General features: G+C 45.1%; 1 protein-coding gene across 1 annotated transcript in view; it reads left to right on the top strand.

Moving 5' to 3' along the window:
- The window catches only part of PARN (poly(A)-specific ribonuclease), a 143,964-nt gene that overhangs the window by 1,271 nt on the left and 116,508 nt on the right, over nt 1-26,185 (top strand). The window contains exons 3-13 of the mRNA XM_077773192.1: nt 827-906; nt 1,612-1,679; nt 1,764-1,845; nt 7,499-7,559; nt 10,881-11,046; nt 12,495-12,560; nt 13,253-13,291; nt 14,551-14,593; nt 16,800-16,880; nt 20,932-20,988; nt 24,906-24,983. Of these exons, the coding sequence (XP_077629318.1) occupies nt 827-906; nt 1,612-1,679; nt 1,764-1,845; nt 7,499-7,559; nt 10,881-11,046; nt 12,495-12,560; nt 13,253-13,291; nt 14,551-14,593; nt 16,800-16,880; nt 20,932-20,988; nt 24,906-24,983 (821 nt within the window). The remainder of the gene's footprint in view (nt 1-826; nt 907-1,611; nt 1,680-1,763; nt 1,846-7,498; nt 7,560-10,880; nt 11,047-12,494; nt 12,561-13,252; nt 13,292-14,550; nt 14,594-16,799; nt 16,881-20,931; nt 20,989-24,905; nt 24,984-26,185) is intronic.

Genomic DNA, 26,185 nt, shown 5'->3' with positions numbered 1-26,185 from the left:
TCTATGAACTTTACTAATCTAGGCACGTTCTATAAGTGGAATCATCCAGTATTGTTCCTTTATGACTGACTTTAGCTCCAGGCTCTTGGAGGTAATGAAGGTTTTCCTTTATGCATTAGTGGAAGGCTTTGTTGCCTACTTCCCCACGGGTGTGTGTGCGTGTGTGTAATACTTTACCAACACTTACAAGTGCAAAGTTTTTGTTTTCTTTTCCCCTTGGGATGAAAGACTAATTTCTGAGTTGTTGAAGTCAGTATGAACATTTGGAATAGATAGCCACTTCTGCTAACTGATTTTATGTGTTTAAAAAACTCTGCAGCCCTTTCTAAAGGAAATATGTTCCTTACCTTTAAGCATGAAGTGTCTAGTTGGAGTCAGTTCCCTGGGAAGCTAAGTTTTCACCAGAAATTATTTTTTTCTTTGACTTCAAAATTCCTTTGTTGTATAAAGATGTTTCTGCAAACTGTTAATCAAGACTTGGACTGCAAGGATAATATACTTTATGATTCCTTGATGTCTGATTATGCCTTAATCCTTTTGAAAGCAGAAAACTTATTCAATCATAGGGATGGCTTTCTTAAGCCTAGATTTTGAAACCTATTTTAGACCCTGGAACTGCCTATTAAATTGGAGCATTTACATCTCTGAATTTGTTATTACAGAGTTGAGTTTGGTGGCCAGTGAAATTAACACTCATTTTGAAAAAGTGAAGTAAAGAGCGCTTTCCAATAATCTTAATTCATAAGAAAATGAAATTACACAGCCATTGGATAGTTGACTGACAGTTTTACATTAGTGGTAAAAATTGTTTATTTCTTAAAATTAGGAATCAGTGATGGACCCTCAGTCACTGCGTTAACAAATGGTTTTGACACTCCAGAAGAAAGGTATCAGAAGCTTAAAAAAGTAAGTGAATGTGCTAGAAAAATCATTTTCTCCTCCATGTTGGGCTTCCTTCTGTTGAATTGTAAAGAAATATTATCATCAACTTGCACGTTAACTTCTGTACCCCAGTTGGGAACTGATATTTTAGTGATGTTAAAAACAACAGCAAAAATAATTGTTTGCTGGAAAACATATTGGGGAAGGTTTAGTATTTTCAGAGTTAATTTGATTGATAGGAAATAGAATGGGGTGATAGTAATCGTTTGCAGATCGGCCTGCTGTGATGCTCTGGTTGGTGGATCGGTGGTTAATTGGGAAAAATATTAAGAAGCGTTTATAAACTACTGCTTCTGACACATAAGGTGTAGGCTGTTGTAATTGGAAGTATTCTGCTAAAAGTCCAGTCGAGTAGTTAGGAAGCCCACCTGATTGCATGTACTCTTTTTTTTTTTTTAAATGTTTTATTTATTTCTGAGAGAGAGAGACAGCGTGAGCAGGGGAGGGTCAGAGAGAGAGGGAGACACAGAATCTGAGACAGGCTCCAGGCTCTGAACTGGCTGTCAGCACAGAGCCTGACGCGGGGCTCGAACCCATTAACTGTGAGATTGTGACCTGAGCTGAAGTTGGAAGCTTAACTGACTGAGCCACCCAGGCGCCCCTGATTGTGTATACTCTTGTCTCATTGAACAGACAGCACTGAATTGATGTTTTGTTTCCCTTTTCCAGCATTCCATGGACTTTTTGCTGTTTCAGTTTGGCCTTTGCACTTTTAAGTATGACTACACAGATTCAAAGTAGGTTGTTTTAACAAGCAGTGGATTTCTTTTCTCGTGCCGTAATGTAACCCACTAAGTCCCCTTTTATCTTATTTCCCCCAGGTATATAACAAAGTCATTTAACTTCTACGTTTTCCCGAAACCCTTCAATAGAGCCTCACCAGATGTCAAGTTTGTTTGTCAGGTTGGTAGCAGAATTGATTTTCTTCTGTTATGATGAGGCCGTGTGGAAATGTGGAAACAGAATTCTTTTTTAAAATTTGGTTCTACTGCTACCTTTGGGCTTTTGGCACACCATTTCACCTCTCTGACTTGCAGTTGTAGGGTCGCGAATGAACGACAGTGCCGTCTTCCTCTTTGCTTCAGAATTGGGATTAGAGCAAGAGACAGGCAGGTGGACACCAGAACACAAGGTCTATTATGAGCAAAGCCGACTTTGGGAACGTGGCTTTGTAAGGTGCCTCTGTTTGGGATTTTTGATGCCTGGCCCCTGATCTGAACCTATAGATCCGGCCCTTCAGGCTTCTTCCCGGCCCATTCTCTTTGTACCCATCTCTAAGGGTGGAGCTTTCTTTTCTAGAGGAACAGAGTACACGTGCATCCTGTTTACAAAGAGAGAACCCAGTTGGGATGAGCACTGGGTGTTGTATGTAAGCCAATTTAACAATAAATTATATGAAAAAAATAAATAAATAAAAAGAGAACCCAGAAGGGGCTACACTGCTTATGCTCACTTCTTTTCCCCAAGGTCCCCAGTTAGGAAAAAGAGTCCACAGTTTCCTCCTGAGGTGGAGAGGACAGACCTGATGAGCCGAGGCGAGGACACGGGGAAGTTCCTGTTTAGAACACCACCTTTAGCGTTGGAGCCTACCTAGCAGTCACTAAATATCAGTTTCCTCTTCCTGTGCTCTTAAGTTATCTGGGGTCGCGGATACAGAGGGCGTGAATAAGCCGTGTGACGTACGGATGTGTGATTAGAGATGAGGGCCGATCTTTTTTCCCTTCCGATCTTGTGTCCTCCCTTCTCTCCGGGTGGCGGCATTAGTTCACGTGAGCATTGCCATCCTTCCCTTCTCGTGCACGTAAGTCGTAATGCAGTTACGAAAGCCTGGAGGGGAGGCTTCTGAGTGACTGAGCCACGGCAGATTCTTTGTGTAATATGGCAAGAGATAAACATGTGAAATTATGAGTTAATCATATGCCTGTGGCTAAAGCCGAAAGGTGAAGGCACTTTTGGTCTTGTAACCTGGTTTCTCAAGTTACCAAGTAGGCCTTTATTCCGCAACTGGTTAATAATTATTTAACAGCTCCCTTAGTAGGGGATACTAATTAAACAGCATTTATAGATTCTGGAGTTTTCCAGCAGTACCAGGAGAAGACAGAAGTGTAAGTGGGTTCCCTGGCTTTAGCTGGGAGTCAGTCAGGCAAAAGTGGACATTGGCAATGAGACACCTTTGGGATGAGGCTTTGTTCTAAAGTAGCAACACAATTAGTTACTCTAGGAGATGCGCTAGAAGTGGATCAGAAGAATCTGTATGTTGTACAAAGCTATTCTTTGGCTACGCCTGGAATATTTAATCCAGTTCTAGTTGCTAGCCACGCTCTAGAAAAAAATATGATAGATTTGAATAGGCCAGCGACCCCTGTCTAAAGTGGACAGTGGAATAAGCATGTTACAGTTTTTTAGTCTGAAAAAACAAAGGCAGAGAAAAGATTTAGACTCAGTATGTGAACTTGTGAATTGTTTGGCTAAAGTGAATGATAGTATTTTTGGGGCGCCTGGGTGGCTCATATGGTTAAGTGTTCGACTTCTGCTCAGGCCCTGATCTCACAGTTTGTGGGTTCGAGCCCCACCTTGGACTCTGTGCTGACAGCTCAGAGCCTGGAACCTGTTTCAGATTCTTTGTCTCCCTCTCTCTCTGCCCTTCCCCCGCTCGTACTCTGTCTTTCTCTCTCAAAAATAAATATTAAAAAAAATTAAAGTGAATGATAATATTTTTGATTTTTCTTGTTTTGGTTCTCCATCTAGGATGGTTTCTAGTTTTGTTAAAAAATAAAATTTTTTTAATATTTATTTTTGAGGAGGAGAGAAAGAGAGAGCGAGTGAGTTGGGGAGGGCCAGAGAGAGAGGGAGACACAGAATCTGAAGGCAGGCTCCAGGCTCTGAGCTGTCAGCACAGAGCCTGACAAAGGGCTTGAACTCACAAACTACAAGGTCATGACCTGAGCTGAAGTCAGACGCTTAATCAACTGAGCCACCCAGGGGCCCGGGTTCTGTTTAAAATTCTAAGACTGCAGCACTTGAATCTTAGGAAGGAAGTTAGCTTTTCAACTCAGAGAGCAGGGTGAAAATTGTGTCTAGTCAAAAATAACTCTTGAGGGGTGGCTGGGTTCATGAGTTTGAGCCCCACATTGGGCTCTTTTGCCAGAGGGGAAGAAGGTGGGTGGATGGGCAAAATGGGTGGAGGGGAGTGGAAACTACAGGCTTCTGGGCATGGAATGAATATGTCATGGGAACAAAAGGTACAGTATAGGGAACATAGTCAGTGATGTTGTAATATTCTTGGAGGGTGACACGTGGTAGCTACACTTGGGAGCACAGCGTGACGTACAGAGATAGTGAATCACTGTGTTGTGCACTTTAATGTAATATTCTGTATCAACTATACTCAAAAATGTTTTTAAATAGCATAAACACCTGCCATCCCCCTGGATGGGTGCATTCCCTGGGAGTGTGTGTGGTTAGCGGTCTGCCCATTCTTCCACGTCCTGCCCAGTGTGTGATCATCTCACTGTGTGAACAGACACATACTCTGCAAAGAGCACGTTCAGTTGCTTGGCTCCCAAACTCCATCTACTTAAACGGCGATAAGAGCTTTCCAGGAGTNACCTGAGCCGAAGTCGGACGCTCAACCGACTGAGCCACCCAGGCACCTCCATGATCTCATCTTTTGTAAGATTGAGCCCCGTATCGGGCTCTACCATCAGTGCAGAGCCCACTTGGGATTCTCTCTCCCTCTCCCGCTGCCCCTTTCCTGCTTGTACTCTGTCTCTTCTCTCAAAATAAAAACAGTCATTTAAAAAAAAGAAAAAGAAAGTGAAACATAGCATACTTGTAAGTGCTTGTGTTTGCCGCTGTCCAGCCTCATGAGGGAGTATCGCACTGTGTATCACCAGCTTGGGAAAGGTCCAAACTTGAAGCATAGTTTCTGCTGAGTGCGCCACCAGGAAGTGGAAAAATCCCGAGTTGAACCATTGTTAAGTCAGGGAGCATCTGTATCCATGGGTCTACACACATGTATATAATGTTAGCTCTTTTCTTTAATCCTGATACTCCTATTTTAAATAACATGCATTTTCCATTCAACACTTTGTACATATTTTCACAGTGCAGGTGTGGGTAATTTATTTAATTGGAATTTGTAAGTTTCCAAAGGTTCTCTCTTTTCATGTTAGAATGTTAGAGTCAACATTCATGTGCAGTGTATCTTTGTGTATATATAGGATTTTTTTTTAAAGTAAGCTGTATGTCTAATGTGGGGCTCAAACTCATGACCCCGAGATCAAGAGTTGCACATGCTCCACTGACTGAGCCAGCCAGGCGCCCCATGTGTATAGGAATATTTTTATCGGATAGATTTCCTAGAAGGGAAATTGCTGAGTCATAAGGCATATGCATGGAAAAGTTTTAAGTAATTCTAAGTTCAGTGGCTTTAAGTACATTTCTGTTGTTTATAACTTGAAAGGTGGTGTTTGGGAGGAAAATACAGAGCTTCAAAAACAGATGAACTTTTGACTGGATATTTATTTTGTTTACTTCTTTAAAGTTTATTTATTTATTGTGAGTGAGAGAGAGAGCACACACCACATGGGAATGGGGGAGGTACAGAGAGAGGGAGAGAGAGAGAATCCCAGGCAGGCTTTGCTCACACCACAGAGCCCGATGTGGGAACAATCCCAACAACCATGAGATCATGACCTGAGCTGAAATTAAGAGTTTGACGCTTAGTGGACTGAGCTACCCTGGTGCCCCTGACTGGATGTTTAAAGAAAAAGAAGTTAGGGTGTTTTGGAGTCTAGTGAAAAGAGGACAGAAATGCCTTTCTGTACTCCATCTTTCAGTGCCTCTGTCAGTGATGGAATGTTCTGGTGGGCAGAATTGTACCAATACTGAGGCCTGATAGACAGAAAGGAGGCTTGTGGCCCAAGTCAGAAGACGTTGTATCATGGTTCGGAACAGGATAAAAAGGGAGGATGTGGAGTGAAACGTTGCTTGTTCTAAACCACAGAGATCCTGGAGATAATGAAAATAATGTGCACGTACCTGTGTGTGTGTGTGTGTGTGTGTGTGTGTGTTTGTTTGCGGGGGGGTAAGATTGTGTGTGTGTGTGTGTGTATGTTTGCGGGGGGGTAAGATTGCCATTTACATCCCATCACTTTTTAAGAAGAATCTGTTGGTTGATAAAGATAAATATAGTATTTACTTTTTAACATAAGGCTTACAAAATGAGTCAAGGAAAAATTGGAAGAAATGTAAGATGAAGATAGGATTCCTGCGGTATGATTAGGACACAGAAATTTGTGGCAAAGAAAGTCTTTGCACTTCCTGGCAGCTAAGACAGGGGAAACACACAGTCACTTCTGTGGTCCACTGGATCAGCACAAACCAGGGCTCAGAAGTGGAGCTTTGCTCAGACTAGAGCCCTCAGGACATTTGCCCCCTATTATAAGGAAATCACGTACGTAGATAGCCTTGTCTTCACGTATATCCCAAAGGGAACACTGTCACAGGAATGGGACGGACACAGCGGCCTCATCTGGGCTGAAGGGGTCCTGTCACAGTACAGTTCAGGAAAGGTAGTTCTGTGAGGACCCAGATTAAAATGACCCAGGCATGTCACCTTCATGCTCTGAGAAGACTTTAGAGTAGCTGTGGTCCTATTTCTTGCTCTTCCGTTAGGTCGAGTCCAGAACTTTGTGGTTTTCGCCATCCTTGTGTGCCATGTGTGGTAGCATTTATTTAACATTTTTGTGACATTTACTTCTGTATTTTGGCTCACTGTATATTTGAGATATGTTTGTTTAAGAAGTCTTGTTACCAAGAACTTTTCTCTATTTTATTTTATTTATTTATTACAAAAATTTTTTAAATGTTTTATTTATTTTTGAGAGAGAGATAGAGACAGTGTGAGCAGGGGAGGGGCAGAGAGAAAGGGAGTTACAGAATCCAAAGACAGGCTCCAGGCTCTGAGCTGTCAGCACAGAGCCTGATGCGGGGCTCGAACCCACAAACTGTGAGATCATGACCTGAGCCGAAGTCGGACGCTCAACCGACTGAGCCACCCGGGCGCCCCAACTTTTCTCTATTTTAATCTTGAATGTTAAGAAGATCCAGTTATCAGGATCTACCTTGAGCTGGATATTGATGTGTTAAGGCTTCTTTCCACATGTGAGCCACTTTGAACTAGAACTGGGGCGTTGGGGGGGGGAATCAGATAATATCAATACTTTTTATTTCTTTTCGTAGTTTCCTACTCAGTTCAGCCATCATGAATTTTCTGCCTCTTGGGAGAATGTGATGTTTACCCAATAAGATTTTCTTAAGTATTATGAAAGAAAGGGTGTTTGTTTATAAGCCATGAAGGAGAAGAGCCCAGAGTGTTTAAATGAATGGCTTATGTGGCGGCCTTGGAGTAGAAATCTTAATTTTCTGACCTTGGCCTGCTCCTTCCTTGCCTGGCTGCCTTTGTTTACTTGTCTGAGTTCTCTCTCTGTGTCTATTCACATGTCTGCCACCAGCATCACCAAAATGTATGTTCTGTTCCCTCTTGTTTCAGAGCTCAAGCATTGACTTCCTAGCAAGCCAAGGATTTGATTTTAATAAAGTTTTTCGCAATGGTAAGATTACATCTGACCTCTCCTTAGTGCTTGTAAATTTGAATTTGGTTGAGAACGATCTTTCTGTGCCTGCATCTGAGACAGAATCTCAGGGTCCTGCTGCATCGTGTGCAGACTTAGAGTTGTAAAAAACTTTTTATACATGCCTTTGAAAACCGTTAGCCCAGTCAGCCATGAACGGGGAGGGTAGGTGCTACTTCATTTTGCCCTGATGAGGCCTCACCAACTCTTCATTTTATTTTATTTTAAAAAAACCATTTTTTTAGTTTATTTATTTATTTATGTTTAAAGTTTATTTTTGAGAGACTGAGAGAGTGCGAGCGGGGAGAGGGGCAGAGACAGAGGGAAACACAGAATCTGAAGCAGGCTCCAGGCTCCGAGCTGTCAGCACAGAGCCTGATGTGGGGCTCGAACTCACAAGCCATGGGATCATGACCTGAGCCAAAGTTGGACGCTTAACCGACTGAGCCACCCAGATACCCCAGTGTTTTTGATTTTGGGGGGGAAAAAAAAAGCATTTTGGAGCCCAAACCGCTCAAGTAGTGCGTGAACCAGCTGGGCAGCGCAGGTTGGGTATGCTAAAAATTTTTTCCCTTTGGCTCAGACCTGTCTATGAAAGCTGTTATCAAATACAAGTTGGAGATGTAGTGAGAGCACGCTATTGGAAGAAGTACGAAAATCTGTTGAGGGAACTGCTTTAACCAGGCTCCTACGGATGTATAATTTCCAGCCTGATGGCTTTATTTTCATTAAAGGAGAGAAACGGCCAAATTGGAACGTGCCTCGTTCTCCTCGTTTTATAAGTCAGACCTCGGAGTATTTTCGTCACAACTGAATCAGGGTTCCCAGGACATCTGTCATTGCCAGACTCTTCATCCCACGCTGTTGCTGATGCTCACTCAATCTGATCTAGACCCTCCCTTCTCTTCTTTATCAGTTCTTTGTGCCCGGGCTCCGCAAATGCCAGACGCTTTTCTCCTGGCAGTCTTCTTGGAAGTGCCTTTCACTTCCTTGCCTGAGCTGAAACGGAACCAGGTGACTCCTCTGCCGCGCATCCCCTGCAGCCCTCTGGAGCACAGTGGTTCCCCCCCTCCTGCCCCCCATCTCCGGGAGGCATCCTTGGGTGTCCTTGTTCCTCCATGCCATGTAACAGCCACGTGGATTCCCTTTTCCCAGGAGCCACAGTTCTCAGGATGCGTCACGGGCTCTGCCACCTCTCTTTCTGCTGATTTCATGGGCGTGGCATTCCCAACAGCCTTGCCTTTGGCCTTCTGTCTCCACTCCTAACTCTCTCCTCATTGTGGGTGACCAACAAATGCTCCGTCTCCTCTGTTTCTTGACCAGGTGCTCAGCAATCTTTGCTTCCAGCTCCCCCACCTCCCATCCCCCCCCGCCTCCAGCCGTCTCTGCCCTTGGGAGCCCCGTGGGTCTCATCACCAGTGACTGCATGCACCTCGCGTACTATTAAGTACATTAATGTGTGACTATTGGTGTTATTGACGCTGATCACCTTTTCCACCAATTAGTTTTAGCATCCACTGATGATTCTTGCATGCGATGATTAGTATTGGTGATAAATGGTGATTTTTCTATTTCTGTCCTTGTAGAAAGTCCATTACTGTCCCCTGACTTGTAATGCCACCCATATCCTGATGATACCTAAATTTATATCTCATTACCTTTCTCCTGAGTGTTCCACAACCCTTAATTTATATATACCCTTAGCTGATTTAATGCATTCAGGTGGTAGGTTTTGATTTTCATCTCTTGGGCCCCAAAGTTACTCTGTGCCTGGTGCTCCCTACCTCTGTAAGTGGGCATGCCATCTTCCCAAATGCTTACACCTAACAGCCATGTCTCAGTTTTGATTTTGCTCTTCCCTTTCTCCCTCCATTCCGGTGTATCAGTAGGTTCTGTCTCTCCTATCTCTGTACTCATTCTCTCCATCTCTAGTCTAAGCTGGGTCACAAACCATGACCCACAGCCCATTTTGTTAAAGTCTTATTGTAAATAAAGCCATGCCCATTCATTTGCCCACTGTGTGTGACTGTTTTCATGTTACAAGAGCAGAGTTGATTGGTTCCAACAGAGATTCCCCATGCAGCCCACAAGCCTAAAACATTTACTGTATACTCTACGAGAAAGTTATCTCTTGCCTGGACAGTTGTTTTTAACTGACTTCCCTACTTCAACCCTCATGGGAGTCGAAATGACCTTTTAAAAACAAGAAGCAGAGGGGCGCCAGGGTGGCTCAGTCGGTTGGGTGTCTGACTTCGGCTCAGGTCATGATCTCGCCTTCTGTGGGTTCGAGCTCTGCATCGGGCTCTGTGCTGATGGCTCAGAGCCTGGAACCTGTTTCAGATTCTGTGTCTCCCTCTCTCTCTGCCCCTCCCTAGCACGTGCTCTGTCTCAAAATTAAATAAATGTTAAAAAAAAAAAACTTAAAAAAAAAAACAAGAAGCCGATAATGTAATTGTCTCGCTTAAAACCTTCTAACGGCATTCCATTGCTCTTTGATTAAAGCAAATTCTTTTTTTTCCCCCAAATTCTTAATGTTTATTTTTGAGAGAGAGAACACGAGCAGGGGTAGGGCAGGAGAGACGGAGACACAGAATCCAAAGCAGGCTCCGGGCTCCCAACTGTCAGCACAGAGCCCCGTGCGGGGCTCAGACTCCCACACCGTGAGATCATGACCTGAGCTGAAGTTGGACACTTAACGGACTGAGCCACCCAGGCACCCCTGGCGCCCCTGAACCAAACATTCTCATCACGGCCTATAAAGGCTTGCGCAGTCATGCACCCTGTCTCCATGCTGATGGGGAAACATTCTTCTGTTCACTGTGTTCTGGTGATGCCGACTCCTTGCTGGTTTTGGAGACCGTCCACACCATTCAATCCTCTGGGCGTTTATGGTTTTCTTCTGCCTGAAATACTCTTCTGGCTCCTTGCTGGCCTGACTCCTCCTTATCCTTTCAGTCTTTGCTCGCAGTGGCCTTCTCTGATCTTCCTGTCGAAAGTCCTTCTCTTCACTACAGAGTAGGAGGTGTCTGCTCTGTTCCCTGTTAGATCCCATGCCCAGTGGCTCGGCGTAAGTGCCAAAGAAACATTTGTTGAGGGAAGAATGCATGGCGCGAATGCAAAGACCAACGTATTTCAAAACCATTTCCCTTTTCTGTTGATGTTTTTTTGGGGGATGTAGTTAAATATGGTAAGTCTTGCCTGAGAATTTTAGATTCACTGGCTTGCTAAAAAAACTTTTTATGTTGAGATTTTTATGTTTAGTCACCTCTGCTAATGCATTCTTTTTAAAATTACACTTAGGAATTCCCTATTTAAATCAGGAAGAAGAAAGGCAGCTGAGAGAGCAGTACGACGAGAAACGCCTGCAGTCCGACGGTTCGGGCGCCCTGGCTTATGTTTCCCCCAACGCGTCAAAGTGTCCTGTGACGATCCCTGAGGATCAGAAGAAGTTTATTGACCAAGTGGTGTAAGTTCCCAGACCGAAAGTGTGCATGACATAAATGTGTGTCGGGGCAGGACTGAGGTCTGTGGCTCAGGCTTGTGAGCACCGCACACACGGGCGTGATATCCTGAGTGGCAGGATTCGGGTGGGCCATATCTGAATCGGTGTAATCACAGCACATTGTGACCTAGGGTTCTGGGTACTGTACTTAGACTTGCCACATCGCTAGGAAAGAGACTAGCTCGGCAAGCGGGCAGGCTTCCCACTTGGATCCAGTGGGAATGGATCAGGGGCCCGGTAACCACTGTCCCGTTTCCCCGAAGGCAGAGGAATGAAACAGGCCTAGCTGGGTATTTGCAACATACCCATATTTTTGTTTGTTTGGTATTTTTTTTTAATTAAGGAAAATTTTATATATGTATTTTAAGAGAGAGAACCTGATTAGGGAAGGGGCAGAGAGGGAAGGAGAAAGAATCCCAGACAGCCTCTGTGCTGATAGCAAACTGTGAGATCATGACCTGGGCCGAAATCAAGAGTCAGATGCTTAACTGACTGAGCCACCCAGACACCCCTCATTTTGTTTCTTTGAATGAAATTTCTGACAAGCTCGTGTGCCATTGGAGGAGTGTCTGGTTTTACTGAGTTTTCAGAATAACTGCTTTCCTAGAAAGTAAAAATTAAATACTTAATTTTATTTGAGTGTCGTCAACACGCTGTTACATCAGTTTCAGGTGTACAGCTTAGTGAGTTGATGGGTTTGTATGTCATGCTGTGTTCACAAGTGTAGCCACCGTCTGTCCCATCCCATTGTGTCACTGTTATACTATCGTTGATGGTATTCTTTATGTTCTATTTTTGTTTCTGTGACTTACTCATTCCGTAGCTGGAGGCCTGTCTCTATCTCCCTCTCCCCTTGACCCGTTTTGCTCGACCTTCCCCCCTCCTCCCCTAGAAAAGTAAAAATTTAAATTCCTTGTATCGATGAATCCTTGAGAAGTTGTCACTAACTCAGGAAGAACAACAACGAAAAGAGTATGTCCAAGTAAAGTATTTTTCTTTACGTATAACCAGATATAATTCTAAGTATAACTTAAAACTTATAACCTGATTGGGTAGAGTTACATTGTCCTGTGTTCTTTCTTTTTTCTTAATTTTTTTAAATATTTCTATTTATTATCGAGAGACAGAGAGAGACAGAGCATGAGCAGGGGAGGGGCAGAGAGAGGGGGAGACACAGAATCTGAAACAGGCTCCAGGCTCTGAGCTGTTAGCACAGAGCCCAACGCAGGGCTTGAACTCACAAACCACGAAATCATGACCTGAGACGAAGTTGGACACTTAACCAACTGAGCCACCCAGGCGCCCCTGTGTTCTTATATTTAAATTGCTTCTGAATATGATTAATTAATCCGTTGGCTGATGGCTTCATTCCTGAAAGGTATTGATGGTGATTTTTCATTTTAACTCTTCAGAGAGAAAATAGAAGATTTATTACAAAGTGAAGAAAACAAGAACTTGGATTTAGAGCCATGTACTGGGTAAGTCGCCCTAAATATTTTCACATGTTCTTTTTTTGGAGAGTGGCTGATTTCTGGCATATTTCATTTTGGTCTTTTAAACCCACATTCATAAATAGTCTTTTTATTATAGGTATGTTTCCAAGAGGTAAACCCTAACTTTAGCATTAACACAGTGGAGACAATGGTATTTTGAGACACCGAATGAACAGTTTGTCCTGTCCTGGAGGAGAAAGATCCCTTGATGCCCCTTTAGCTTTAAGTTATGCTCCAGCGTGGCTTAGTTAACTTTAGCTTCTAGGGGCACTTAATACATGAAGGCTTCAAAGAGAAGAACTCACCGTCCTTTTAATTTCTCTCTGTGTTTCGAGAGGCAGTGACTTAAATCATTTGTGACCAGCTTCACAGAAGTGCTTCAGTGTGTGTGTCTACTTTAAACTCCTTGTATAGCCACAGGAAGTAACACTGGGGTTGGAGAAGGACTTCTCCCTCTTCGACCCATGTGCTGCAATAATGTTAAAGAACATTCTGAGGAAGCTGGAGGGTGGGTGGTCCTGCCGCCTCATACAGTGGACTGGGTTTTGTTTGTGTGACACCTGTCACTTCTCAGAGAGTCGCTCTTAAAAATTAAATGTCTTTCCCAACCAGTGCTTGATCAGCTAGGATTTTCTTGTAATGAGCCTCAATCAGTACCTTCTCTTTTGTTTTTATAGGTTCCAAAGAAAACTAATTTATCAGACTTTGAGCTGGAAGTAAGTGTTTATATTACATGTGAGAGCTCTGTGAGGGACCCGGGGTGGAAAGCTAAATATCATCTCTTAGCTCTCCTTTCACTTCTGAGATTCTGCATTCTTGGTGATTTGACCATACTTTGTTCTGGGGCACTGCTTTATTGAGCTTCCCCTTACTGCGTATGTTCCTTGAATACCCACTAATTGTCTTTGTTATTATTTCGTAGCAGATGCTTTTAAGCCTTTTAAATTTTCTTTCAGTTGTCACTTTGGCCAGAGGTTCATTAAGTTCCCGGTGTATAGTGTTTTGTTCTTTGAAGGTTAAATAATAAAGATTGGGTTTTAAGATCTAGGGAATAACTCAGGTGAATGCTCTCTCTCAGGCAGGGCTTAGCCCATGGGTCGGCTTCAGGAGGTCTGTGAACCCCCTGAAATAATATCCAGAATTGTGTGCCTGTATTTTTTTGGAGGTGCTTCTGTCGGTTTCACTGTATTTTCAAGCAGACCTCGAGCCCAAAATTGAACCTCAGTGTCGAGCAGGGGGAAGCCTGCATTCGACTCTGCTTGGGGCCCGTGTTCTGTTGGCACCCCCCCGTGATGCGTGTACTTGGAATTTACTTTGAACAAAACCGGAGAAGGGCCACCGTCCTCTGACGAGGCTCCCTGCCTGTCCTGTTGTCCCTGCAGTGGACTCCACGGGGTTCTGGATCCCTCTCCTGGGCTGACGCACACTGCAGTGCCAGGCTGCAGTAGAGGCCCCTTCTCTCATACCTCCTCTGTGTATGCCCCACACCATCTGAAACGACCTGCCGAATTTCACTTAGGAAGTAATCATTATTATATTTGGAAGCATGATGCCTGCTTCCTAAAAAGTTAATTTGAAATCAGATACACTCTGAATTTTTTAATTAGTTTTTATTTTTTTAATGTTTATTTTTGAGAGAGAGAGAGAGAGGGAGACAGAGCATCCAAAGCAGGCTCTGTGCTGACAGCAGCCCTGAGATCATGACCTGAGCTGAAATCAAGAGTCGGACCCTTGACCTGTGAGCCACGCAGGCACCCTTACACTCCTGCATTTTCAAGCATGAAACATGGGGAAACATTTAGTAGCTGAAGTTATTATGGGATAGGTTTACTATAAAGTCATTGTTGTAGGAGTGTTTATTTTATATTTGATAAAACCTCTTAAAATATCGCTGTTGAGTTGTTTTTTAAAATACCTAGGGCTTTAGCTGTCATTGGCTCATCTAGTGATGTGCTGGTGTGTCTCTCTCCTTTAGGTATCCCAAAGGCATTCACGTTGAGACTTTAGAAACCGAAAAGGTAACCCCACAAACTGTCCAGGGCCAAACGCATGCAATGATGCACTGATGTGCTGAGACTCAGAACTGACTCCTGGCTCTGCTTCCTGTGAGCTGGGCGGCCTGGGGTCTCATTTCTCTAAGCCTCCTCTTCCTCCTTTGAACCCTGGAGATGAGCATGATGATGGTGGTCTGTGCCTGTCTCACAGCGGTTCTCGGGTCATCACGCCGGTTAGCGGACATGAACATGCTTTGTAAACTTGAAAGTGTGCAAATGTTAGCATGTGTTCCTCTTCCGGCGGAAAGCTGTAGTGTTCTGCACGAAAATCTGGCTTCCTGTTAGCCGGGCACATGAAGCGCAGTTCTAGAATCTGGGGCGTAAGCGTGAGTGTTGGGCATACATTCAGGCTTGCGTTCCCAAGGTGCGCTGATGGAACCGTGACGGCTGATGGGAGGCCGATGGTGGGTTCCGTTAGTAGAATTTTGGAATTTTGTTGTGGCATTTTTTCACTCCCTGATGTTACTCTTAAATCAGGTATCAAATGAAATGAGAGATTAAGTAAATAAAAAAAAAAATCTTGCTCGAAGACCAATTTCAAGCTTTGACACAATGTGGTGTGCTTAGTTATGCAAAACGGGATCTATGAGAAAGAAAGGACTGGTTTTCGGACCAGCCCCCTAGAAACCCAGAATAGTTTTCATATGTCAGTGAAATGCAATGCACACATTTTATTTTTCATTTTTTGAAAAAAATTAAGTTGTAGTTAATATACAGTGCAATACTTGTTTCAGGAGTAGAACTCAGTGATTCATCCCTTCTGTATAACACCCAGTGCTCACTCACCATGACAGGTGCCCTCTGTGCCCATCCCCCTTCTCATCCACCCCCCACCCACCTCCCTGCATCAACCTTGTTTGTTCTCTGTCATTACGAGTCTCTTGTGATTTGTTTCCCCCTCCCCCCCACTTTTTTCCCCTTCCTCTATTTTCATTTCTTTTGTTCCTTAAATTCCCCATCTGAGTGAAGTCAGATGGTCTTTGTCTTTCTCTGATTGACTTATTTAGCTTGGCAAAATATGCTCTAGCTCCATCCATGTCATTGCAAATGGCAAGGTTTCATTGTTTTTGATGGCTGAGTAATAAATATTGCATTGGTGTGTGTACACACACACACACACACACACACACTATATTTTTATCCATTCATCAGTATGGACATTCGGGTTTGGGTTCTCTCCATAGTTTGGCTATCGTTGATAGCACTGCTGTAAACATTGGAGTGCATGTGCCCCTTCAAATCAGCATTTTTGTATCTTTCAGTAAATATCTAATAGTGCAATTGCTGGATTGTTGGGTAGTTCTGTTTTTAGAACTACCTCCATGCTGTTCCCCAGAGCGGCTGCACCAGTTTGCATTCCCACTAACAGTGCAAGAGGGCTCTCCTTTCTCTGCTTCCGTGCCAGCACCTGCGTTTTGTGTTGTTCATGTTAGCTATTCTGACAGGTGTGAGGGGGTTGATTTGTGTCCCTGATGATGAGTGATACTGAGCATCTCTTCATGTGTCTGTTAGCCTTCTGGGTGTCTTCTTTGGAAAAATGTCTCTTCATGTCTTCTCCTATTTTGTCACTGGCTTATTTGTTTTTTGGGTGTTGAGTTTCATAATAGATTTTGGATACTAACCTTTTATCAGATATGTCATTTGCAAATATCTTCTCCCATCCCATTGGTTGCATTTTAGTTTTATAGAGTGTTTCTTTCACTGTGCAAAACTTTTTATCTTAATGAAGTCCCAGTAGTTCATTTTTGCTTTTGTTTCCCTGGCCTCTGGTGATGTGTCTATTAACAAGTTGCTTCAGCCAAGATCTCAGAGCTTGCTGCTTATGGTAGACATTTTAAAACTAGCTATTTAGAAATTCATGTTCACATGCATTGTAACTTCTTCATGTTCATCGTGGAAGGTGTCTTATTCTCATAGTCTGTTAGTACTTCTGAAGTCTGTTGCGGTGAGTTAATAAACTGCAGGGAAAGGGGATGTCATTGCAGAGACAGAATTTTGGTTTGTAAATGCATCCACTCAGTTTTTGGCGGCATTTCAGAATGTTCTCAGGGTATTTAGCCCATGAAAGCTGTGTGGTGATAAAATGTTTAACTGTAAATGGTAGCAGGATCTGAGTTGCTTGCAGTCCAGTTGCTTCCAGAAAGTTCTATGTCTGCTTTGTGTCTTTCAGAAGGAGCGATACATCGTCATCAGCAAAGTAGATGAAGAAGAACGTAAAAGGAGAGAGCAGCAGAAACACGCGAAAGAACAGGTAATGGAGTCATGCTCACGTCCTGTGGGTGAGAAACAGCACCTAGGTACTGATTTAGTCCTTTCTGTGTGTTTGCAGATCGTGTGTCACGTTCATCCTAATGAGTAGTTTCCTATCACAGCAGAATTGATCTGGCAGAAAAACCTAGAATACAGTGAGAACAACTTAACGGTTAAAAATATAGACATCCACTAACGGGAGTCTGACATGGTGGTTGACCTCTGTTCACCTTTGTGGTTCCGTCTTGAGGAAAGTGTTCTTGGTTCTCCTTGTGTGGACGGAACCTCACGTCCGTCAACTGGTACCGCTGGGTTTAACCTCAGGTGCAGTTGCTGGTTTTCCTAAAACAAAGGGTAGAGCAGGCGATTTGACATGGTGTGTCTGCATTCTCAGCACCCGTCCCCTGGCGCCTGTGGAGCATGCTTGCAGGGACANGTGGTGGGGGGGGGGGGGGGGGGGGGGGGTAACCTGGCCAGGAGGGGTCGGTGAGCGGGAATAGAATAGTGAGTAGCGGTTGAGGTGGAACCTGGAGGGATTTGGAAGGTGGACCTGGTGGAAGTTGGGATTGGGCATGGCTGGCGAAAGGAGAGAAGAAAGACACGTAAGCCAGAACTCGGAGGCGGGGGGTAGACAGACGCCAGATGGGGTGGGCCGGAGCTCACACAGCAGGGGAGGCCGGAGCTGGCACAGGGAGCCGTCGGGGCCACGTCGGACTCATTCAACCAGTAAAGACGCAAAAAGCCACTGTCGGGTGTAGGCAGTTTATTGTATAAAGAAGGAGGGTCAGCCCGGGGTGCCAGCTGCACCTGGTCCCCGTCCTGCACACCGTAACCAGAGGGGCCAGGGGGCTGCGGCGTGACTTGCGGCTACTCTTACCGAGGAGTCCATTCTAGGCCTCAGCCGAGTGCCTTTCTGTGCGGTGGCTCCATTCTGCAGAGGAGGGAGGGGCCGAAAACTGCACGCCTCGGCCTCGTCGGAGCCTGAGAAGCGGTGAGAAACCCTCTGCAGCGTCCGAGGAGAGAGAGGGAGGCAGGCGGGAGATGGCCTCCCACCCGCTGCCCCTGGCCTGGCTGCGCCAGGAGACCGGTCCTGACTCCGGCCCTTGCCTGTGCGGCGTGCGTGGATAAGCGCGGGGCCGCCAGGGCGCCGTGGCAGAGCCATCCCGGGGGTGGAGGGGATGTGACCCTGTGCGGTGTTTAGGTGTCTTGGGTCGTGCAAGGCGAGCGTCCCGTGCCGGCTTGTCACTCTGGAGCACGGGAGGGACGGTGAGGTGAGGCCGGGCGTGGCCGTCGCTGGCAGGGACACCGGGCCTGGGTGGGCGCGCCGCGCCGCGGAATCGGGGTAGGCTGGTCTGCAGTGGGGCCCTGAGGGACCTAGCATTCACGTGATGGGCACGAGCAGAGGAACGTGCCCCCAGAGCGCCGTGGCCAGCGGCCCGGGGAGGGAGCGCCGAAGCAGGGGTGCCCACAGCGAGGAGTCGGCCCGCCCTGAGGGTGTAGCCGTTGGAGGAGTCGCTCTTCTTTTAAAGTAATTCTTTTTTTTTTTTTTTTTTAAGTGTTGCAGTACAAGTTTAATAACATCTTTGAGAGAGAGATTCCAAATCTCTGTTCTAGTTTCCCAGAGGACGGAGGAGAAAGAGGCAGAAATCCGAGCCCCCAGGGAACTGGGATATTTAGCAGGGAGCCCAGCCCAGCACTCCCCACTACAGGAATTCATCCACTTGATGAGAGGGGCCTCTGGTCGCAAGGGAGAATGCAAGCTCTGGTATAGGAGTCAGGGTCACATCAGTCATTCACCAGTTGTAACCGACTCCCCATATGTTCAAGCACTGTGGTAGGTACAGAGGGTACAAGAATAACGGATTTCTGGCTTTCCTGTCTAAGAGCTAACAGTCTGTCTGGGAGGAAGCCATGAAAATGTCATTAAAAATTTGCATAGGGATGTCAGGTTTTTAAAAAATAGTCTTAAAAGCTAAAAAAATGTTTAACTGTGGTAAAAGACACAGAACATAAAATTTATTACCCTATTTCTTTACATAAAAAATTTTTTTCCTGTTTTATTTTTTATATTTGAGAGAGAGAGAGAGAGAGAGAGACACATTGTGCAAGCAGGGAAGGGGGAGAGAGAGAGAGAGAGAGGAGACAGAATCTGAAGCAGGTTCCAGGGTCTGAGCTTTCAGCACAACCTGATGTGGGGCTTGAACTCCTGATCCATGAGATCATGACTTGAGCCGAAGTCAAGACACTTAACCAACTGAGCCACCCAGGCACCCCTAAATATTTATTTATTTTTGAGAGAGAGAGAGAGAGCGAGAACGAGCAGGGGAGGGGCAGAGAGAGGGGGACAGAGGATTGGAAGCGGGTTCTTTGCTGACAGCAGAGAGCCTGATGCGGGGCTCGAACTCACAAACTCCCCAAACTGTGAGTTCATGACCTGAGTGGAAGTGACACCCTTAACTGCCTGAGCCCCTCCAGGTGCTCCCGATCCTAACTGTTCCCAAGTGTACAGTTCTGTAGTGTTAAGTACGTTCACCTTACTGTGTAGCCATCACTGCCATCCATCCTTGTAACTGTTTTCGTCCTGCAAAACCAGAACTCCGTCCCCATTAAACACTGGCTCCCTGTCTACCCCCCACCCCGGCTCTGCCAACCACCCTTCTACTTTCCATCTCTAGGAGTGTGATTCTGCTCCAGGTCCTTTCTCTGAGTGGAATCCTACAGCGTTTGTCTTTTTGTGACGGGCTTATTTCACCTAGTGTGATGTCTCCCGGGTTCATCCAGGTTATAGCAGGGTCAGAGTTTCCTTCCTTTTTAGGCTGAGTAATAGCCCCTTGTCTGGATGTGCTGTTTTCTTCACTTGTGCCTCATGGACACTGGGTTGCTTCCATCTTTTGATCCCAGTGAAATAATGCTGCTATGATTAAGGGTGTGCAAATGTCTCTTTGAGTCCCTGCTTTTGATTCCTTTGGGTACATACCCAGAAATGAAATTGCTGGATCATATGGAAATAATATATTTAAAAAAATTTTTTTAACGTTTAGTTATTTTTGGGGGAGAGAGAGAGAGAGAGAGAGAGAGAACAGGACAGGGAGACACAGAATCTGAAGCAGGCTCCAGACTCCAGGCTGGCCGCACAGAGCCCGACGCGGGGCTTGAACTCTTGGACCACAAGATGATGACCTGAGCCGAAGTCGGACAGTTAACCGACTGAGCCACCCAGGCGCCCCCATATTTAATATTTTGAGGAACCACCATACTATTTTCTGTAGTGACCGTGCCACTTTATGTTTCCACTACCAAGACACGAGTGTTACAGTTTTCTCCACATCCCCACCAGCGCTTGTTAGCTTTGGGAGTAGTTTAAAGAGAGGAGCAGCTTCGGCGGGGGAGAAGCCAGAGAGCAGAGGGTGGCAGGTAGCTGGCTGCAAAGCTGGATCTAGCGAGCGGAGATAAGACTTGAGTAATGTAGCCGTGATGAGGCGAGATGGTGCAGCGGGGGCTCGCGACATGGACAGAGTGAGCCTAATCAAACCCCATCAGGAAGAAAGGAGAGAAGAAACCGAGCGGGGATGGGTCTCAGAATGCTGTGCTATAAATGTTGTATGAAAATGTGTTTGATGAAAAAAGCTAGGAGAGTTTGGAGAATGCTTGATTTGAGCCGTCAGCTGCTGGATGGGTTTCCTCAGAAATCAGTGCAGTGCTAAATTTGGCCAGCAGGTGGCAGCGCAGAAAAGTTTGTGTTTTTAAGACCACTTGCTAGGCTTGGAAATTTCAGCAAATGATGTGCCCTGATGGGTAAACCCTAGGCTCTGTTATTTTAGTAGCTAATGAATACTTTGCTCCTTGCTCATTCCATGTTCTAAAACAGAAGAGAGGTGTATACATCGATCATTTCAGATGCAGTTGTTTGAAATGATGGAGACAGAACATGGGAAACAGAACTGTCTAACTCGATGTAACAATTCAGTGCTTTTGGGGGGCTGGGTTTTAACCTGTTCAAATAAGGAATATATACACGTCAATAGTTTCCTTGGTTTGTTTCTTTAAATTAGGAAGAACTGAATGATGCTGTGGGATTTTCTAGAGTTATTCATGCCATTGCCAACTCGGTAAGTGAACCAGGCTCTCCCTTCCTTCCTTTCTTTTTTTTCTTTCAAGTTTATGTATTTATTTTGAGAGAGAGAGAGAAAAAGAGACCATGCACACAGAGGAAGGGCAGAAAGAGAGAGGGAGAGAGAGAGACAATCCCAAGTAGGCTCCACACTGTCAGCATGGAGCCCATTGTGGGGCTCGAACTCACAAACTGTGAGATCATGACTTGAACCAAAGCCAAGAGTTGTACGTTTAACTGACTAGCCACCCAGGAGTCCCTTTCTTTCTTTCTTTTTTTTTTTTTTTTGAATTGTTTATTTTGAGAGAGAGGAAGTGAGAGCAGTGGAGGGGCAAAGAGAGAATCCCGAGCAGGCTCTGTGCTATCAGTGTAGAGCCTGATGTGGGCTTGAACTCAGGAACGATGAGATCATGACCTGAGCTGAAGACATACACTCCACTGACTGAGCCACCCAGGCGCCCCGAGGCTTTTTCTTTTTAACTAGGTTCCTAAATATAACATTTAAGGTGAGATGCTTCGTTATGATTGTGGATTAGCTCTTTGGTCACATGTAGAACGCTTACCTGGTTTGAAGGGAGACTGGTTATAATGCACTGGGTGGGACATTGTAATTGCTGATTGGATCCATACCATTTGTTGGAAGGTTTTCATGCAGCAGCGCCTGGCTATCTCAGTGAATAGAGCGTTTAACTCTTGATATTGGGATTAGGAGTTTGAGGCCCATGTTGGGTGTAGAGATTACTTTTAAAAAATTAAAAAGAAAAGGTTTTCTTGTAAAGCACACAGGAGGATTCTACTATGATGTCCTTATATGGCTGCACGAAACTAACATTTATTATTCTCAAAGCTAATAAGAAGTGGAGTAAGAAAGGACGGTGTATGGGGAGAAATAATCAGGTATCTGGCTGAGGGTGTTTTGTTCCTTAATTAGGAGCATCTAGAGAACAAAAGTACTGGAGTTCTGCCTAACTGTAACTGAATCTTATGTCTGATAGCCTTGATGATATTTGATAAATTTTTCAAAACGTGTTGACCACTTGTGTAACTATGTGCGAGGGTTCCACGGTAGGTATGGCAGACATTTTTGCCTGTTTCCTAAGTCCCTTTGGCAGAGAGGCCTCCACATCTTGCGCAGATAAACTGGGTCAGGCTGCTGGCGGTTCTGCGGATGCACGTCTGAGTCAGGCAGCTTGCTGGGTTGCTAAATAGCCCGGAAGCTCAGACTTTGTGTTTCTGAGTCGTTGGCCATGGGAGAAGGAATTGTCCCCCCCAGAGAAGGAATCATCTTGTCGTTTAGATGCTCGGCTTTGTATCAAGGACACTTTAAGGCTGTAGACATCCCCCAGAGTTCCGTGGCTGTCCCATCACCAGGTGCAGGCTGTCACGTCAGGACTCGAGCGGAGGCATGCCACCGTCCTCGCCTGGGGACAGCAGCAGCGCCAGAGCCCTGTAAAAAAAGACGCTGGCTCGCTGGGAGCTCTTTGTGTGAAGGGAGTGAGGTCATCAGAATGGAATAGAAAGCCAGATGAGCCTGGAGGGAAACAAAGGCGAGAATCTGTTCACAAGTGGGTGAATTAACAGGTATCCAGACAAGGAAGGAGGACCGGTAACATTTGCTTTTGTTGCACACGCTCAGCGGGCCGCGGAGCAGCGGTGGACTTGGCTGAGGCTGGCCCATACAGACGCGCGGGGCCTCAGTTGGCTCTGAGCGCCGGTAGCTTTTCTGATGGTGTTTGTTCACCTGGTTCATATTCAGATGCCTTCGCTGGCTGTGCATCTGTTGGTTTTTCCTCCCTGTTGTCTGTCTCCTACAGAGTAATCCACAGCATGTTGCTGACTGTTGGTAGGTAATGTCACAAAGCATACTACCGAAGAAAAGTCCCGTTTATTAGTGATCCAGACATTTAACATTTCTAAGTCACATCCTTTAAAAACAGAGTCAAGTTCTGTAAAGCCAGTGAACAGTAAACACTCTTAAATATTTATATGATACCACATTCTCTCCCTGCCACTCTTCGTAGTAAATCTGTGTTTTCTATAGTCTTAAAACACCACAGACAAGTTGCAAAAATAGTACAGTTTCCGTAGATCCCTCGTCCAGCTACCCTTATGCTGACGCCTCATAATAACCAGAGGGGCATCAGAACCGGGAGATTAGTGCTGGTACCATATTATGAACCAGACTCTCGACCTTACTTGAACCTCCTCACTGTTCCCACTGAATCCGTTTTCCGTTCATGACTCTTTCCAGGATCCTACGTCGTATTTACTCGTCTTTCCCTTTAGTCTTCAGCCATCCAAGCAGTCTCTCTGTCTTCTGTAATCTCCATGTGCTTAAAGAATTCTGATTGCAGTTTTGTCACATATCCCTCAGTTTGGGTTTGCCTGAGCTTTTCTCATGATAGGATTGAGGAGGTACAGTTTTGGCAAGAATCCCACGGAAATGATAGTTCGTGATGTTGACCCTGATCACGTGTCGAGGTGGTGTCTGCTGGAATTGTGCACTGTGACGTTATCATTCATCCCCTTGTGCTCATAAACTGGGGGAGACCCTATGAGACTATGAACATGCCGCTTTTTCTCAAACTCTTGCCCGCCGCACAGCATCCTCGTGGATTTTGCCCGCAGCCGTTATTGCTGTGGTGTTTTAATGGCGAGTTTGTATTTTCTTCTTTCCTTCTACACTTGTTCTTGGAATTCTTCTGTAAGAGAGATAATGTCCCTTATTCCATGTTTGTTTATTCATTGGAAACATATTGAGAAGCACAGGCTTTGGGGAATTTATTTTAGTCTACAGATTATCATCTGATATTTTTATTGTTTATTTTGTTGCTCAAAATGGCCATTAGCGCTTCTTCAGGTTGGTTCCCGTGTCCCCTGAACAGGCCCCCATCCTTCTCCGTGCACCTCCTTCCTCTCTGGCATCGCAGAATGTTCAGACTCATGTTGTGTTTTCCATGCCTCAGTTCTAGAACCTATACGTTCTCCAAGGAGCCCTGGTTCCTTTTATTAGATAATGGTGTTTAGAAAGCGGATCTGGCGCTAGGTTCCTGCTGTGCTAGTTACTGCTGTGGCCGCAAGGAGGGCTTGTCCGCTGGATTTGGAGGATTTTGTATAGAATTATTTCTTTCCGAGAATTGTGGTTAGCCCTGTGAGTCCAGGAGTATCAGTCTGGGGGTGCACTGGGACGTGGTCAGAAGCTCCACGGTAATGACCAGGTACTTTATGTTAAAGTCGGTGTCACCTGGCTGGCTAAATCTACTTCATTGTTCCATTTTGATAGTTAAATTTTTATCACGATGGAGTAATTGATTAAACACATTGTATAGTTCAGTTGATTGAAAAGCAAAGCAGCAAATTGCACTGGAAATGGTGTTTAAGAACCGCCCCCCCAACATGAATTTTGACATAGATGTGACGGAAATGGAAATTACTCCCATTTAATAGAACTCGAACTTAATTACTCTTTTACCTTTTAGTGTTCTCTTGAATATATCTTTCAAAAATAAATGAGTTGTTTTAAAGAATACACTGCTAGGATAGATATTTGGAGTCTTGTTCACAAATTGACAGTTCAAGGTAGTTAGTGTTTTCAGTTCCTTTTTTGAGCTCTTCAATAAAAGTTTTACTACTTCTGTTTCTTAAGGGTGGCGAGATGAATAAAAAGCCAAGAAAAACATCAATGAAATCAGTCATTGGTGCTTTTACTTTGAATTCTGCATCTAACACCCTAACATGTTCATTTATATACACACACACACACACACACACACACACACACACACACGTATATTTAATGTCAAAAAGTAAGTTTAGGACAAAGTCCTCATAGAATCCAAAGCACACATTTCACTCTCAAGCCCCAATATAATTTTGTGCCAAGAAGCCTCTTTTCTGACCTTGACTTTTCTGTAGGGAAAACTCGTTATTGGACACAATATGCTCTTGGATGTCATGCACACGGTTCATCAGTTCTACTGCCCTCTGCCTGCGGTAAGTGACTCGTCAGCCTGGGTCCAAATTTTTTTATGTGTATTTCATTTTGAGAGAGAGAGAGCGAGAGCGCGAGCGCGCGCGAATGGGGGAGGGGCAGAGGGAGAGGGAGACACAGAATCCAAAGCAGACTCTAGGCTCCAAGCTGACAGCACAGAGCCCGACTCCAGACTCAAAACTCATGAGCCTTGAGATCATGACCTGATCCAAAGTCAGACACTCAGTGCACTGAGCCACCCCGGTGCCCTAAGCTGTGTAAAAATTCACGATTGCTTGCCATGTGCAACAATGTAGATGGAGCTAGATAGAGAGTATTATGCTAAGTGGAATAAATCAGTCGGAGAAAGACAAATACTGTATGATTTCACTCCTGTGGAATATAAGAAACAAAACAAACGAGCAAAGGGAAACAAAAGTGGGGGGGCAAACCAAGAAAGAGACTCTTCACTGTAGAGCGCACACTGATGGTCACCAGAGGAGAGTGGGTGGGCCTGGGTGAAATAGGGGATGGGGATGGAGGGGGGCGCTTATTGTGATGAGCCCTGGGTGATGTGTGGAAGTGCCGAATTACTCTGGTGTCCACCTGCAACTAATATTACATGCTGTGTTAACTAACTGGAATTTAAATAAAAGCTTCAAAAAAGAAGAGAAAAACTGGAATTTAAATAAAAGCTTCAAAAAAGAAGAGAAGACCATTCCCAATTCCTCATTATTGAGAAAGCGTTCTCTGCACGACAGCTGTTTCCGTGTATGCAGCAGGCTCTGAGGGAGGGTGTCAGTGCTTAGTTGTTTTTGAAGTGATGTACTTAGGCACCGTTACAAGGGACCTTCAGTCATCTGCCATTGCCAGAGCAAAGCTGGACCTTTGTTCCGCCTTGACGCCAGTGGTTTGCTCAGTTAGCACTGGGCAGGGGCTCCTCGGCCACACTTGTGGTCGTCCGGTTCGCCACTGCTAACGTTCGCTATAATGGGGCCATTGATGGCGAGTTGTGCTTTAGGTCAGCTGGGCTGGATCAGGTCCTGCAAAACTCAGGATTACTTCTTGTGATGCTGCCTCCCTGTGATCTTCCAGTGACCTTGGTGGTCCTTCGCTCCTGGAGCCGAGTTGCCTGGGCGCACCAAGGCACAAGCTTCTTCGGCCCTGCGGGAAAGGAGTTCTCGTCTGCCTCCCTCCTCTGCTCCCTCCCCATGCACGTGGCCTC

Source organism: Crocuta crocuta, unplaced genomic scaffold (genome assembly GCF_008692635.1).
Source record: "Crocuta crocuta isolate KB4526 unplaced genomic scaffold, BGI_CrCroc_1.0 scaffold16, whole genome shotgun sequence".
NCBI lineage: Eukaryota > Metazoa > Chordata > Mammalia > Carnivora > Hyaenidae > Crocuta > Crocuta crocuta.
The sequence above is the reverse complement of the archived record's forward strand: the minus strand, read 5'-3'. Positions and strand labels throughout refer to the sequence as shown.